The sequence below is a fragment of the Astyanax mexicanus genome, chromosome 8 (assembly GCF_023375975.1).
Source record: "Astyanax mexicanus isolate ESR-SI-001 chromosome 8, AstMex3_surface, whole genome shotgun sequence".
NCBI lineage: Eukaryota > Metazoa > Chordata > Actinopteri > Characiformes > Acestrorhamphidae > Astyanax > Astyanax mexicanus.
Genome location: NC_064415.1, coordinates 48,596,902 through 48,609,981, shown reverse-complemented (window position 1 = coordinate 48,609,981; position 13,080 = coordinate 48,596,902). Strand labels below are relative to the sequence as shown.

General features: G+C 38.4%; 1 gene segment (V, D, J or C); it reads right to left on the bottom strand.

Annotated features, from left to right (window-relative positions):
• Window positions 1-7,363: 7,363 nt before the first annotated feature.
• Window positions 7,364-8,152, bottom strand: LOC125803875 (T cell receptor alpha variable 14/delta variable 4-like). The segment is given in 2 exon segments: window positions 7,364-7,937; window positions 8,075-8,152. Coding segments are annotated over 2 exon segments (372 nt in total).
• Window positions 8,153-13,080: the final 4,928 nt, after the last annotated feature.

The following is a 13,080-nucleotide window of genomic DNA, read 5'->3' as shown; positions in this document are numbered from 1 at the left end:
CATGTCTTGCTCCTCAGGCCAGTGATTCCTGGTCCACTGGATTATGCCTCTCCTTTTACTCCTCCTCTGTTGGACTTGATGGTGTCCAAGCCTACAGATTGAACACCATTCTGGACTCTCGTCTCAGGAGGGGGCTCATCCAGTATCTAGTGGCCTGGGATAGGTAGGTGCCCTTGCTCTTGCTGGGTGCAGGCTGCTGATATCTGATATCTCTTGCTGCTAATTTTCACTGACACAGGCCTGATTTTCCCGGCCCCAGGCCTCGGGGTCATCCTCCTGGTTGTGTTCTTGGTAATTCTGTGCCATATCCTGTATTAGTGTAGCCTAGTAATTCTAGCAGCATTTTATATCATTAAAAACTGAAAAGCAATTCAAATTGGACTTATTTATTATAATCAACAGATTAGTTAATTAATTAAACAGATTCTTCAAATATATATATACAGTGTGCTTTTGAAAAAAGTACATCTAATGTCCTTAGAAAAAAGTAAATAAGTAAAGTGTATTTTTTTGTAACACTCAGACAAGTAGTTGGATGCAAAAGCAGAATTGATTTTAAAAGACAAAAACACAATGCAAAAATCGTAGTAAAAAATCAGGCAAAGAATCAGAAAACCAGGAAATGAAAAACACAGTGATACAAACGCTCAATAATGTCACAGAGTGGAAATATCTCGCAAAGTGGTAGAGACAGAGTCCAGATATATATAGGGAAACTAATCAGGCAAGATTCAGTTCAGGTGTGAGTGAGAGCGGAGTCGCCCTCAATAGTCCGGGGAGGCTGATCTCTGAACTGTGGGCAACATCATGCCATAGGGTGTTCATTGTATTTGTGTGGTGTCAACTTAAACAATGCATTTCTCTTGAAATTAGGAAATTCATTGAAATAGTCTATAAAAAGTGAATAAAAATCAGAGTTAATATGTTTCTACAAACAATATAACGTTACATATTTTACAGAAGTATCAGTAAACATTTATAAAGGGTTATAGAGAGTTCCAGTTTACTGTAGGTCACAACATGATGACTGATGTTCCAAAGCAGACTGATGTTCTAACCTGAATGGTGAGGAAGCTGAAGATAAAGAAGCAGAAGAGAAACAGCGCCCCCTCCTGAAATATAAGTGTTTCTACATATTTCACAAGTAAAGTTTTAGTACAGTGTTTGGTGGGTTTCTGTCACTGTGGGCTTCAGAGCGCAGTAGTAGAGAGCAGAGTCTGATACTGCAGTAGAGGAGATGATCAGATCCACTTTCCTCTTTTCTTTTTGATGGTTGATGGATATTCTAGGAACTGGAGGTTGAGCTTTAGTAATGATTCCTGCATAGTCCAGTATGAGGAACTGGGGAGATGATCCTGAATACTGTCGGTACCAGTGAAGACCATAACCGGTTCCAGATACAGTGTAGCTACAGGAGAGAGAAACATTCTGACCTTCAACAGCAAAAACAGCGTCTCTGCTAGGAGTTATGACGTCTTCAGCTCTGTTACCTACAAATAAAATCATAGAATTAATGATTAACCCATCATTCATAGATCTGTTAGCATGTAGCTAATGAACAGCATTAGGAAACTGTGTGTTAGTAGCTGTTAGATCTTCATATTTTTATAATCTCTGAAATGTTTACCTGTAAGAGCAGAGAGCAGCAGTACAGTGAAAATGATCATGGTGGTGTAGCACACACTGGGAGAAGAACACACTGAGTTTCAGCTCTTTAGTACACCAGCATGACAGTGTGCTGATCCTCTCTACTCTCTACACACACTCAGCTCCACCCCCCTCACTCAACACCTCATCTTACAGGCTTAAAGCTTTTTCACATCACCAGTGTACACCGCTTTACTTTACGCTCTGCTTGATGCTGGCTGATTGTGGGGGTGTTGGGCTGCTGCTGAAGCTGAGCATCACCTGCTGATAAAAGGTGGGGTTTTTGAAAAAGTGTTTTGGTGTGTGGAGTAGCTACAGTATCTGTAGACATGTATAAGTTTTGTTATTAATATTAGTCGCTCGCTGATGCTTTTACACTGCTGTATCACCTGAATATTTCTGGATGTGACACAGTTCAGATTTATATGTCAGCAGTGTACAGGGTAAAGAGGAACAGCTACAGTACTGAACTCTGAGGAGCCCCAATGCTGGACAACACCATCTCTGGAATGTTGCTACCTAATCAGATTGAGGTTTATGTAGCACTCCTAACAGCTAGCTGATGACTGACTACTATCCAGCAACACTGAAGCTGGGTAAACACAGGTAACAAAGGAATTTACCACTCTAGGACCAGTATGTCGGTTCGGAAAGGAGGTGGGGCTGTGTGTCAGCATTAACGAGACAGAGAACAGTGTTAAAGTAAAGGGATTTACTTTACTTAGAAGACAAAATAAAACAAACAAAACAATCTTAAGGTGTACATTGAATTAATGTCAAAAACAATAAATGTTAAATGTTTTATATATATATATATATATATATATATATATATATATATATATATATATATATATATATATATATACAGTGCCCTCCATAATTATTGGCACCCCTGGTTAAGATGTGTTCTTTAGCTTCTCATAAATTGAGTTTTGTTCAAAATAATATAGGACCACGATGGGAAAAAAAAGTAAAGTCCAACCTTTAACTCAAGTAAATTTTAAGGGGGAAATAAAATCCCTGACTAAGAAATAATTATTCTTCATAAAATCACCTGTTCCACAATTATTGGCACCCCTAACAATTCTTAGGAAATAAATTTAATAAAAGTATTTCTGTCACTTCTACAGTAGTTTACGAAGTTGATCAGAGTATGTAGGAACATTTAATTAGTAATTCACAACTTCCTGTTTCCCTGGGGTATAAATATGACGTGACACAGAGGCCATTTATCTTCAACATGGGAAAGACAAAGGAACATACCATTCAAGTGAGGCAGATGTGTGTTGACCTTCACAAGTCAGGCAATGGCTACAAGAAAATCGCTACTCGCCTACACCTGTCCATATCTACTGTCAGAGGAATTATTAAGAAGTTTAAAACAACTGGAACAGTGGTAAACAAGCCTGGACGAGGACGCAAGTTTATTTTGCCACCACGCACAGTGAGGAGGATGATAAGAGAAATAAAAAGTTCTCCAAAGCTCACTGTTACAGAATTGCAACAAATGGTAGCTTCTTGGGGTCACAAAGTCTCCAAAACAACCATCAGGCGCTATCTATGCCAACAAGCTGTTTGGGAGGCATGCACGGAAGAAACCATTTCTCACTCACAATCATAAACGCAAACGTTTGGAGTTTGCTAAGCGGTACTATGACTTCAACTGGGACCGTGTGCTTTGGTCAGATGAAACAAAGATAGAGCTTTTTGGCAACAAATGCTCTAAGTGGGTCTGGCGTAACACAAGAGCTGAGTATGCAGAAAAGCACCTCATGCCCACTGTGAAATACGGCGGGGGATCAGTGATGCTGTGGGCCTGTTTCTCTTCTAAAGGCCCTGGGAACCTTGTTAGGGTGCATGGCATCATGAATGCTCTAAAATACCAGGACATTTTAAAACTAAATCTGGTGGCTTCTGCCCAAAAGCTGAAGATGGGTCGTCACTGGGTCTTTCAGCAAGATAATGACCCTAAACATGTGGCCAAATCTACACAGAAATGGTTCACCGCACACAGAATCAAGCTCCTCCCATGGCCATCTCAGTCCCCAGACCTCAACCCCATTGAAAACCTGTGGGGTGAGCTGAAGAGGAGAGTGCAGAGGAGAGGACCCAGGTCGTTGGATGATTTAGAGAGAATGTGCAAAGAGGAATGGTCAAAGATCCCTCTTTCTGTATTCTCCCATCTTGTGAAACATTACAGGAGAAGATTAGGTGCTGTTTTGTTGGCAAAAGGGGGTTGTACAAAGTATTAACATCAGGGGTGCTAATAATTGTGGCACACATGATTTGATGTTAAATAATTATTTCTTAATGTGGGATTTTTTTCCTACTGAATAAATTCACTTGAGTTAAAGGTTGTATTTTACTCTTTTTTCCATCGTGGTCCTATATTATTTTGAACAAAACTCAATTTATTAGAAGCTAAAGAACACATCTTAACCAGGGGTGCCAATAATTATGGAGGGCACTGTATATATATATATATATATATATATATATATATATATATATATATTTATTATTATTATCCGTTATAAAATAAATCTTATTTGTTATTAGTTAGTTTTATTATTATTATTTTATTATATTTTATTATTTATTATTAACTTATTAGTTATTACTTTGCACTTCTTAGTTTAGGAATAGAATATTAATAGGGAAATAGGAATATATAAGCTTATTTGGATTTTATTTCTGTATTATTACTTTTAGGATGTACTATTTATCTTTTAAGTTGAATAGTTAATGGTAGTTTAGCTATTTATACTTTAAACTTTTACACTGACAGAGTTTAATATTATTTAATTTACTATTAGTTGCTAGTTTAGTTAATTTGTTTACTTAGATCCACTAATATAATTTAGTTCAGAATATACACCTTTAGTTCTACTTTTTTCAATAACCCAACAACTTCAGTACATCAGTAAATCCACAATAAACAAAATACAAATACAAAAATACAAATGTGTTGAAACAATAAATAAAAATAAAATTTAAATAAAATAAGTTAGTCTCTCAATCACTTTTCTTTGTCCTACCACATGACCAGGTAATTTGAAATGGACTCAAGAGTAGTCTTTTAGCTCAGTTCTCCTTTGGGTGGCTCGCCATCGCTTTCACAGAAGAGGGTCCGGAGTCGTGCTGAGGGAATCTGATCTCCCAGGTTTCCAGCGCCCTCAAAAAAAACCTGACCTCTTGGATGAACGGGTATCCTTTTTGGTCCTTTACCCTCAATAGCTCTAGGACCAGCTTCAGCAGATAGTCGGTGTTCATAGGTCAGGTTTTTGCACAATTCACGAATTTTCAGCCCATTAGATGGACAGGTGATGCTTCTAGCTTTAAGTGTTTCACTCTTTTATCAAAAGAGGCTTATTTTAGTCACTTTTCTAAGCTAACTGTGAGACACAGCTTTCTAGCTAACTTTGGGGCACAGCTTCTTCCTCCAGAGCACGAAGAGAGAGAGAGACTGATTGAGGGGAACCGCGCTTCTAGCTGCAGTAGCTCTGTCCAATCAGAAGCAACTAAGGCGGGACAAGCCAAGCTCTCTAATATGATTGGCTGCAGTTTATTACACCAGACTCAGTTAGCTTAACCCTTTAACTCCCAAAGAGTCTAAACTATGCAGACTGTAGCTCTCATGAAATGGGGGTTACATTTACATTTTCATTTTGTATAAATCTGGGCTGAAACGTGTCTGTCTGTGTGTCTTTGTTTAGAGGTGATGCTTCACACTGCTGCTGTTTATCAGAATATAAGACATGCTGGTGTTGAAGTGTCTGTGTTCCACTGAAAAGTCTGGAAAGGCTCTGACGACGCTGTCTCCTTATAGAGAGCGCTGAATCTGAATCAGCTCGCTTCATACCCCTCCTGTATGTGCGCCACACTCTACACAGATCTTTGCCGATATTTACATGCATGTGATTGAGCTGTGAGGGGCCTGTGCCGCAACGTCCCCCACTGTAAAGGCCAGAAAAATGATGCCGCTTAAAATAAACACTGGCAAAATGTAAAAATTCTCATTAGTCTAGGTCCGCTTAGATCAGAGTCTGGGTCTGAAATTGGACCCCATTTACAACTACTAGTGACTCGCTGTCAGTCCTGATGTTGTCAATCTGCCTGCCATGAACTCATACAATCAATACACACACCAACTCACAGTATGTATTTACACCAGACATTTCGGCTGATTTTGTGCTGCTACTCTGTTCTAACTCACCTTCTGATTACCCACACCTGATCCTGCTAGTATATATACCCCTCATTTTCAGTAGCTTATCACAAGGTATTTTACCTAGTGTCTAGCTACCTAGACCGTCGTTACCGTTTCTGATTTTTTGCCTTCTCTCTGTTATTGGGTCTCTGTGTATTACCTAGACTGTCGTTACCGTTTCTGATTTTTTGGCTTCTCTCTGTTTTTTGCCTCGCTGTGAATGATCTATGGACTGTCCCTCATTTTGGTACGTGTTCTCCTTTCTGGCTGTTGTTTGCTCCTGTTGACCTGTTTTTTCGTTTGACTACCCTGTTATTGTATTTATCCCGCTGTTTAATAAATATATCCTTTTTACTGCATCTGCACTTGTCTGTGTATACATGTTCATTACATCAGGCTGAGAAAGCAGCAATAAGATCTCTTTAATCCACATAATTGTGCTCCTTTTACACCATGCTACCCCTGCTGTATCACCTGAATATTTCTGGAAGTGACATGATTCAAACTGATATGTGAAGTCAGCAGTGTACAGGGTAAAGAGAAACAGTGACAGTACTGTACCCTGAGGAGCTCCAATGTTGATCACCACCGTCTGTTACTACCCAACCTGACGTACTGTAGACCTGGCCTGCACAGCCTGCTGTACCTGTGGTAGGACTGGGCGATATGGAGAACAAATAATGATATCCATATTTTTTCATCCCATAAGGTAATAACAAAAAAACACTTCTGTGGCAAAGCTACATGTTCCCGATTTTATACAAACACTTTTATTATTCAGTGCCATGTCCTGTATATTACAGTAGCCTTTTATATCATCAACAACTGAAAAGAAATTCAAATTCACTAATTCATTATAAACAACACATTAATGAATTATACAGATTCTTCAAAATCTACTTCAAGTAGTTAAAAAAGGAGAGACACATAAAAAATACAGTATGCTTTTGAGAAAAGTGCATCTAAAGTGCTTAAGAAAAAGTAAATAAGTGAATAAAAAAGTTCAGTTAGAGTTTTTAATTTTCTATTAACGATGTCAGGTGTTTTTTCATACCTGTGTGAAGGAGCTGATTGGTGGACCTCAGTTCAGGTTTGAGTGGGCGTGTCTGTCTGTGTGTCTTTAATCAGTGGTGAAGCTTCACACTGCTACTGTTACTAAAACTTGTTCTAGTAAGTTTACAATAAGAATGTAAGAATATGGTAAAAATATATACATCCAAATATATGTATTTACATATTGTTGCACATATACATATTTTTATCCATGACCCACTTGTACACCTCATTTTATTGGATGTAGAAATGCATTGTAAAAGTTAATAAAAAATTAAATAAATGAATATCAAAAATAAAGTATGTAAATAAGGGATATGGTGTAGTAACCAAAATATAGTTTATTGCCTTTTTTTAAGTTAATTGTAAGTTTGAGTGGTGTCAACTTACACAATGCATTTCTCTTGCAATTTTGTAATTGATCGAAATAGTCTATAAAAAATAAATAAAAATGAGAGATAAATGTTTGTGCAAAGAATATGACATTACATATTCTACAGAAGTATCTGTAAACATTTATAAAGGGTTATAGAGAGTTCCACTTTACTGTAGGTCACAACATGATGACTGATGTTCCAAAGCAGACTGATGTTCTAACCTGAATGGTGAGGAAGCTGAAGATAAAGAAGCAGAAGAGAAACAGCGCCCCCTCCTGAAATATAAGTGTTTCTACATATTTCACAAGTAAAGTTTTAGTACAGTGTTTGGTGGGTTTCTGTCACTGTGGGCTTCAGAGCGCAGTAGTAGAGAGCAGAGTCTGATACTGCAGTAGAGGAGATGATCAGATCCACTTTCCTCTTTTCTTTTTGATGGTTGATGGATATTCTAGGAACTGGAGGTTGAGCTTCAGTAATGACCCCTGCATAGTCCAGTATGAGGAACTGAGGAGATGATCCTGAATACTGTCGGTACCAGTGAAGACTGTCAGCACTTACAGTGTAGTTACAGGAGAGGGTAACATTCTGACCTTCAACAGCAAAAACAGCGTCTCTGCTAGGAGTGATGACGTCTTCAGCTCTGTTACCTACAAATAAAATCATAGAATTAATGATTAACCCATCATTCATAGATCTGTTAGCATGTAGCTAATGAACAGCATTAGGAAACTGTGTGTTAGTAGCTGTTAGATCTTCATATTTTTATAATCTCTGAAATGTTTACCTGTAAGAGCAGAGAGCAGCAGTACAGTGAAAATGATCATGGTGGTGTAGCACACACTGGGAGAAGAACACACTGACTTTCAGCTCTTTAGTACACCAGCATGACAGTGTGCTGATCCTCTCTACTCTCTACACACACTCAGCTCCGCCCCGTCACTCAACACCTCATCTTACAGGCTTAAAGCTTTATCACATCAGCAGTGGTACACCGCTTTACTTTACGCTAGCCCCACTGTAACGGCTAGAAAAATGATGCCGCTTAAAATAAACACTGGCAAAATGTAAAAATTCTCATTAGTCTAGGTCCGCTTAGATCAGAGTCTGGGTCTGAAATTGGACCACATGTACAACTACTAGTGACTCGCTGTCAGTCCTGATGTTGTCAATCTGCCATGAACTCATATAATCAATACACACACCAACTCCCAGTTTGTATTTACACCAGACATTTCAGCTGATTTTAAACTGCTACGCTGTTCTAATTCGCATTCTGATTACCCACACCTGATCCTGCTAGTATATAAACCCCTCATTTTCAGTAGCTTATCGCAAGGTATCTTATCTAGTTTCTAGATTTTCTAGCTCTTCTACCTCATATTTTATTTGTTTAGTGCTCTTTTGTTTCTGACTCGTTTTTGTAATTTTTGACTACTCTCTTGTCTTAACCTTGTACTTATTATTTTTCATTGCTAACCCTTATTTCTCTCTTATTACTCTTTTTGCCTACCCTTCTCTTGTTTGGATATTCCATATATGACCACTTTTGCCTGCTCTATCTCAATGGTATTTTGGTTACCATTGCTGCCATTTTGTCATTTGCCACTCTTAATTTAAACCATCCCTAAACAACTGAGTCACTGTGCTTTTTAATAATCAGCTCTTCTTCTATACCTTCTGTCGTGTGTTTATCCGTCTCCAGGTTATTGCTGCCTGAAGCAGCAGAGGGAGAGGGTTGGGAGGGGGAGTTGTGTTCAGTGAGGGAGAGAGGCGGGGTGAGGTGAAGCTGAATAGAGAAAGACAGGGAGAACTGACAGAGCTATTTACAACGCAGTACAATCTTTATTGATATAAATGATATTGTCTCTTATTATATCTCGCTTGAAAATATATCAATATTTCTTAAAAACTCGATATATTGCCCAGCTCTAACCTGTGGCCTTATTTGTTTGATTATTTTTTAACAAAAATTAAGATGTCATGCAGAAGCAGAGGTTCATACTGTATTTAGTTGCTGCAGCTGGAGGTTTTAGTACAGTGTTTGGTGGGTTTCTGTCACTGTGGGCCTCAGAGCGCAGTAGTAGAGAGCAGAGTCTGATACTGCAGTAGAGGAGATGATCAGATCTACACGCTTTGTCATAGTATTAACTTCAGCAGATAAACGAGGAGGCAGAGAACTCGTACTCCCTTGTTGTAAAATAAACAGAAGGAACTCTGGGCTGGATCTGGGGAACTGACGATACCACTGAAGAGTATCACTCAAAGAACTGGTGCTGTAGTTACAGGAGAGAGTAATATTATCTCCTTCTGAAGTACGCTGATCTTCATGAAGTGTCAGAATCGTCTGAGCTGATGTTTCACCTGGAAAAAGAAAAAAACTTAATGTAGCAAATAAAACAATAGAATCTCTCACAAAATAAGGAAACTTCATATTAACTGTCCTTAATCAAACATTTAGGAATATTAAAAAAAAGGTTTCAGGAAAGTTGGCCTGTAACATTACAAAAATAATCATACACAAATGTTCTTAGTTAAAACATGTCACGTAATAATCATTTGCACAACAACCTTATTACAATGTTCCCAGCCAGACCAGTCCTAACCTTACATACATTTTAGAAGTAACATTCCCAAAACAAAAAATTAAAACATTGACACATGAGATGATAAAAGCAAGCGACGATAGTGGAATGTTTAAAAACATTCAATAAAAAGCTCTAAAATCACAAAAGCATTTGCTGAGTACCTAAACACAGTGCTAGTAGAGTCAGGATGGAGAGCAGCATGATGATAGAGAGATGATGTGAGAGAGAAAGCCAGAGCTGAGTGAAATTAGTGTAGAGATCTGCTAAGATATAAAACTCCACCCATAATCAATCCATAATACTGCTCTCACATCTCATTCCTTTCTTTATTCCTTTATTTTTATCTTCTTTAGGTACCAGTTTAGCCTCATCTTCATTTATAGGTTTTGTAAAAAAAAAAACATTTTGTCTAAACCTTTTATGTTTTATGTTTCAGCAAAGTTATTCATTTTAAAAATAATTATTTTAACGTGCTCTATTTGCTGTCATAGTTAAACACATCCTACAGTAACCTGCTGTATTATTACTGAAAATAAGGTAAGTTAAGGGTGATTGGAACACTTTTGAGCTTTCATGATGGAAAAAAATGGAAAACTAAAGATACTTTTTTTATTAAGCTAAATGTTAACTTGGATTTTGTAGTTTCAAATAATATATTTAAAAATAATTTATAGCCACATAAATAATGAGCATTTGAAGGAAAAAAAATGCAAAAATAGAGAATAAGGTATAGGTATAAGTAATCAAAATACATAGAATGAAATTGTTACTGTATAATTAGATCTAAAACAGGGCACCATCGCTTAGTTGAAATACATTTTTTAAAGCCTTAGAATATATGTTATTTGCTCCATCTGATAAAAATCCCATCGATTTTGGATCCATAAGTTCTTTGCTGGGTGTCACGGCTACTGTAATTTTGCCTGATGCAATGGTGGAGCTTTGCATTTCCAATTGGTACCAAACCTTTTTGTCACTTTAAGAACTCTTAAAGTGCTAAGAGTTGGAGTTGACATGAGCTGAGTGTGAGCTGAGCTGTTTTTGTTGGAGTTGAGAGGGTAATGTAGTCACTGTGGGCTGCAGAGTGCAGTAATATACAGTGTTAGAGTTACTCACACTTAGCTCCTCCACAGTCTCTGGTGCTGTTCTTCTGCTGAAGTTTTCTTCAGAAACCTCATTTACACATGGAATTATGGTCAATTTCACATGACAGTCAAATGTAAAACCTGTGATGGATGCTCGGTAATATTTGGTCCTCCTTAAATCAGTGGTCTGAGCATTTGCTGTAAATGGACTCTAATGCAGTTCACTAGAGTTTATGGAAGCTATTCATTCCCCGAGCAGCTTGTGGGGTTATGTGATTGGTTCATTTTGTAACGTGACTCTTTCACTTATCCCATTACTTCCTTTTACATTAGTATATCCTAATAAACCCACACTGTGATAAGACCGGAGTGAGGGTACTGTAATAATAAAGCTACACTGTGATAGGACTGGAGTGAGGGTACTGTAATAATAAAGAACACTGTGATAGGACTGGAGTGAGGGTACTGTAATAATAAAGAGCACTGTGATAGGACTGGAGTGAGGGTACTGTAATAATAAAGAGCACTGTGATAGGACTGGAGTGAGGGTACTGTAATAATAAAGAGCACTGTGATAGGACTGGAGTGAGGGTACTGCACTAATAAAGAGCACTGTGATGGGACTGGAGTGAGGGTACTGTAATAATAAAGAGAACTGTGATAGGACTGGAGTGAGGGTACTGTAATAATAAAGCGCACTGTGATAGGACTGGAGTGAGGGTACTGTAATAATAAAGAACACTGTGATAGGACTGGAGTGAGGGGACTGTAATAATAAAGAGCACTGTGATGGGACTGGAGTGAGGGTACTGTAATAATAAAGAGCACTGTGATAGGACTGGAGTGAGGGTACTGTAATAATAAAGAACACTGTGATAGGACTGGAGTGAGGGGACTGTAATAATAAAGAACACTGTGATAGGACTGGAGTGAGGGTACTGTAATAATAAAGAGCACTGTGATAGGACTGGAGTGAGGGTACTGTAATAATAAAGAACACTGTGATAGGACTGGAGTGAGGGGACTGTAATAATAAAGAACACTGTGATAGGACTGGAGTGAGGGTACTGTAATAATAAAGAACACTGTGATAGGACTGGAGTGAGGGTACTGTAATAATAAAGAGCACTGTGATAGGACTGGAGTGAGGGTACTGTAATAATAAAGAACACTGTGATAGGACTGGAGTGAGGGGACTGTAATAATAAAGAACACTGTGATAGGACTGGAGTGAGGGGACTGTAATAATAAAGAGCACTGTGATGGGACTGGAGTGAGGGTACTGTAATAATAAAGAGCACTGTGATAGGACTGGAGTGAGGGTACTGTAATAATAAAGAGCACTGTGATGGGACTGGAGTGAGGGTACTGTAATAATAAAGAGCACTGTGATAGGACTGGAGTGAGGGTACTGTAATAATAAAGCGCACTGTGATAGGACTGGAGTGTGGGTACTGTAATAATAAAGAGCACTGTGATAGGACTGGAGTGAGGGTACTGTAATAATAAAGAACACTGTGATAGGACTGGAGTGAGGGTACTGTAATAATAAAGAGCACTGTGATGGGACTGGAGTGAGGGTACTGTAATAATAAAGCGCACTGTGATAGGACTGGAGTGAGGGTACTGTAATAATAAAGAGCACTGTGATGGGACTGGAGTGAGGGTACTGTAATAATAAATAACAGTGTGATAGGACTGGAGTGAGGGTACTGTAATAATAAAGAGCACTGTGATGGGACTGGAGTGAGGGTACTGTAATAATAAAGCGCACTGTGATAGGACTGGAGTGAGGGTACTGTAATAATAAAGAGCACTGTGATAGGACTGGAGTGAGGGTACTGTAATAATAAAGAGCACTGTGATAGGACTGGAGTGAGGGTACTGTAATAATAAAGCGCACTGTGATAGGACTGGAGTGAGGGTACTGTAATAATAAAGAGCACTGTGATAGGACTGGAGTGAGGGGACTGTAATAATAAAGAGCACTGTGATGGGACTGGAGTGAGGGTACTGTAATAATAAAGAGCACTGTGATGGGACTGGAGTGAGGGTACTGTAATAATAAAGAGCACTGTGATAGGACTGGAGTGAGGGTACTGTAATAATAAAGAGCACTG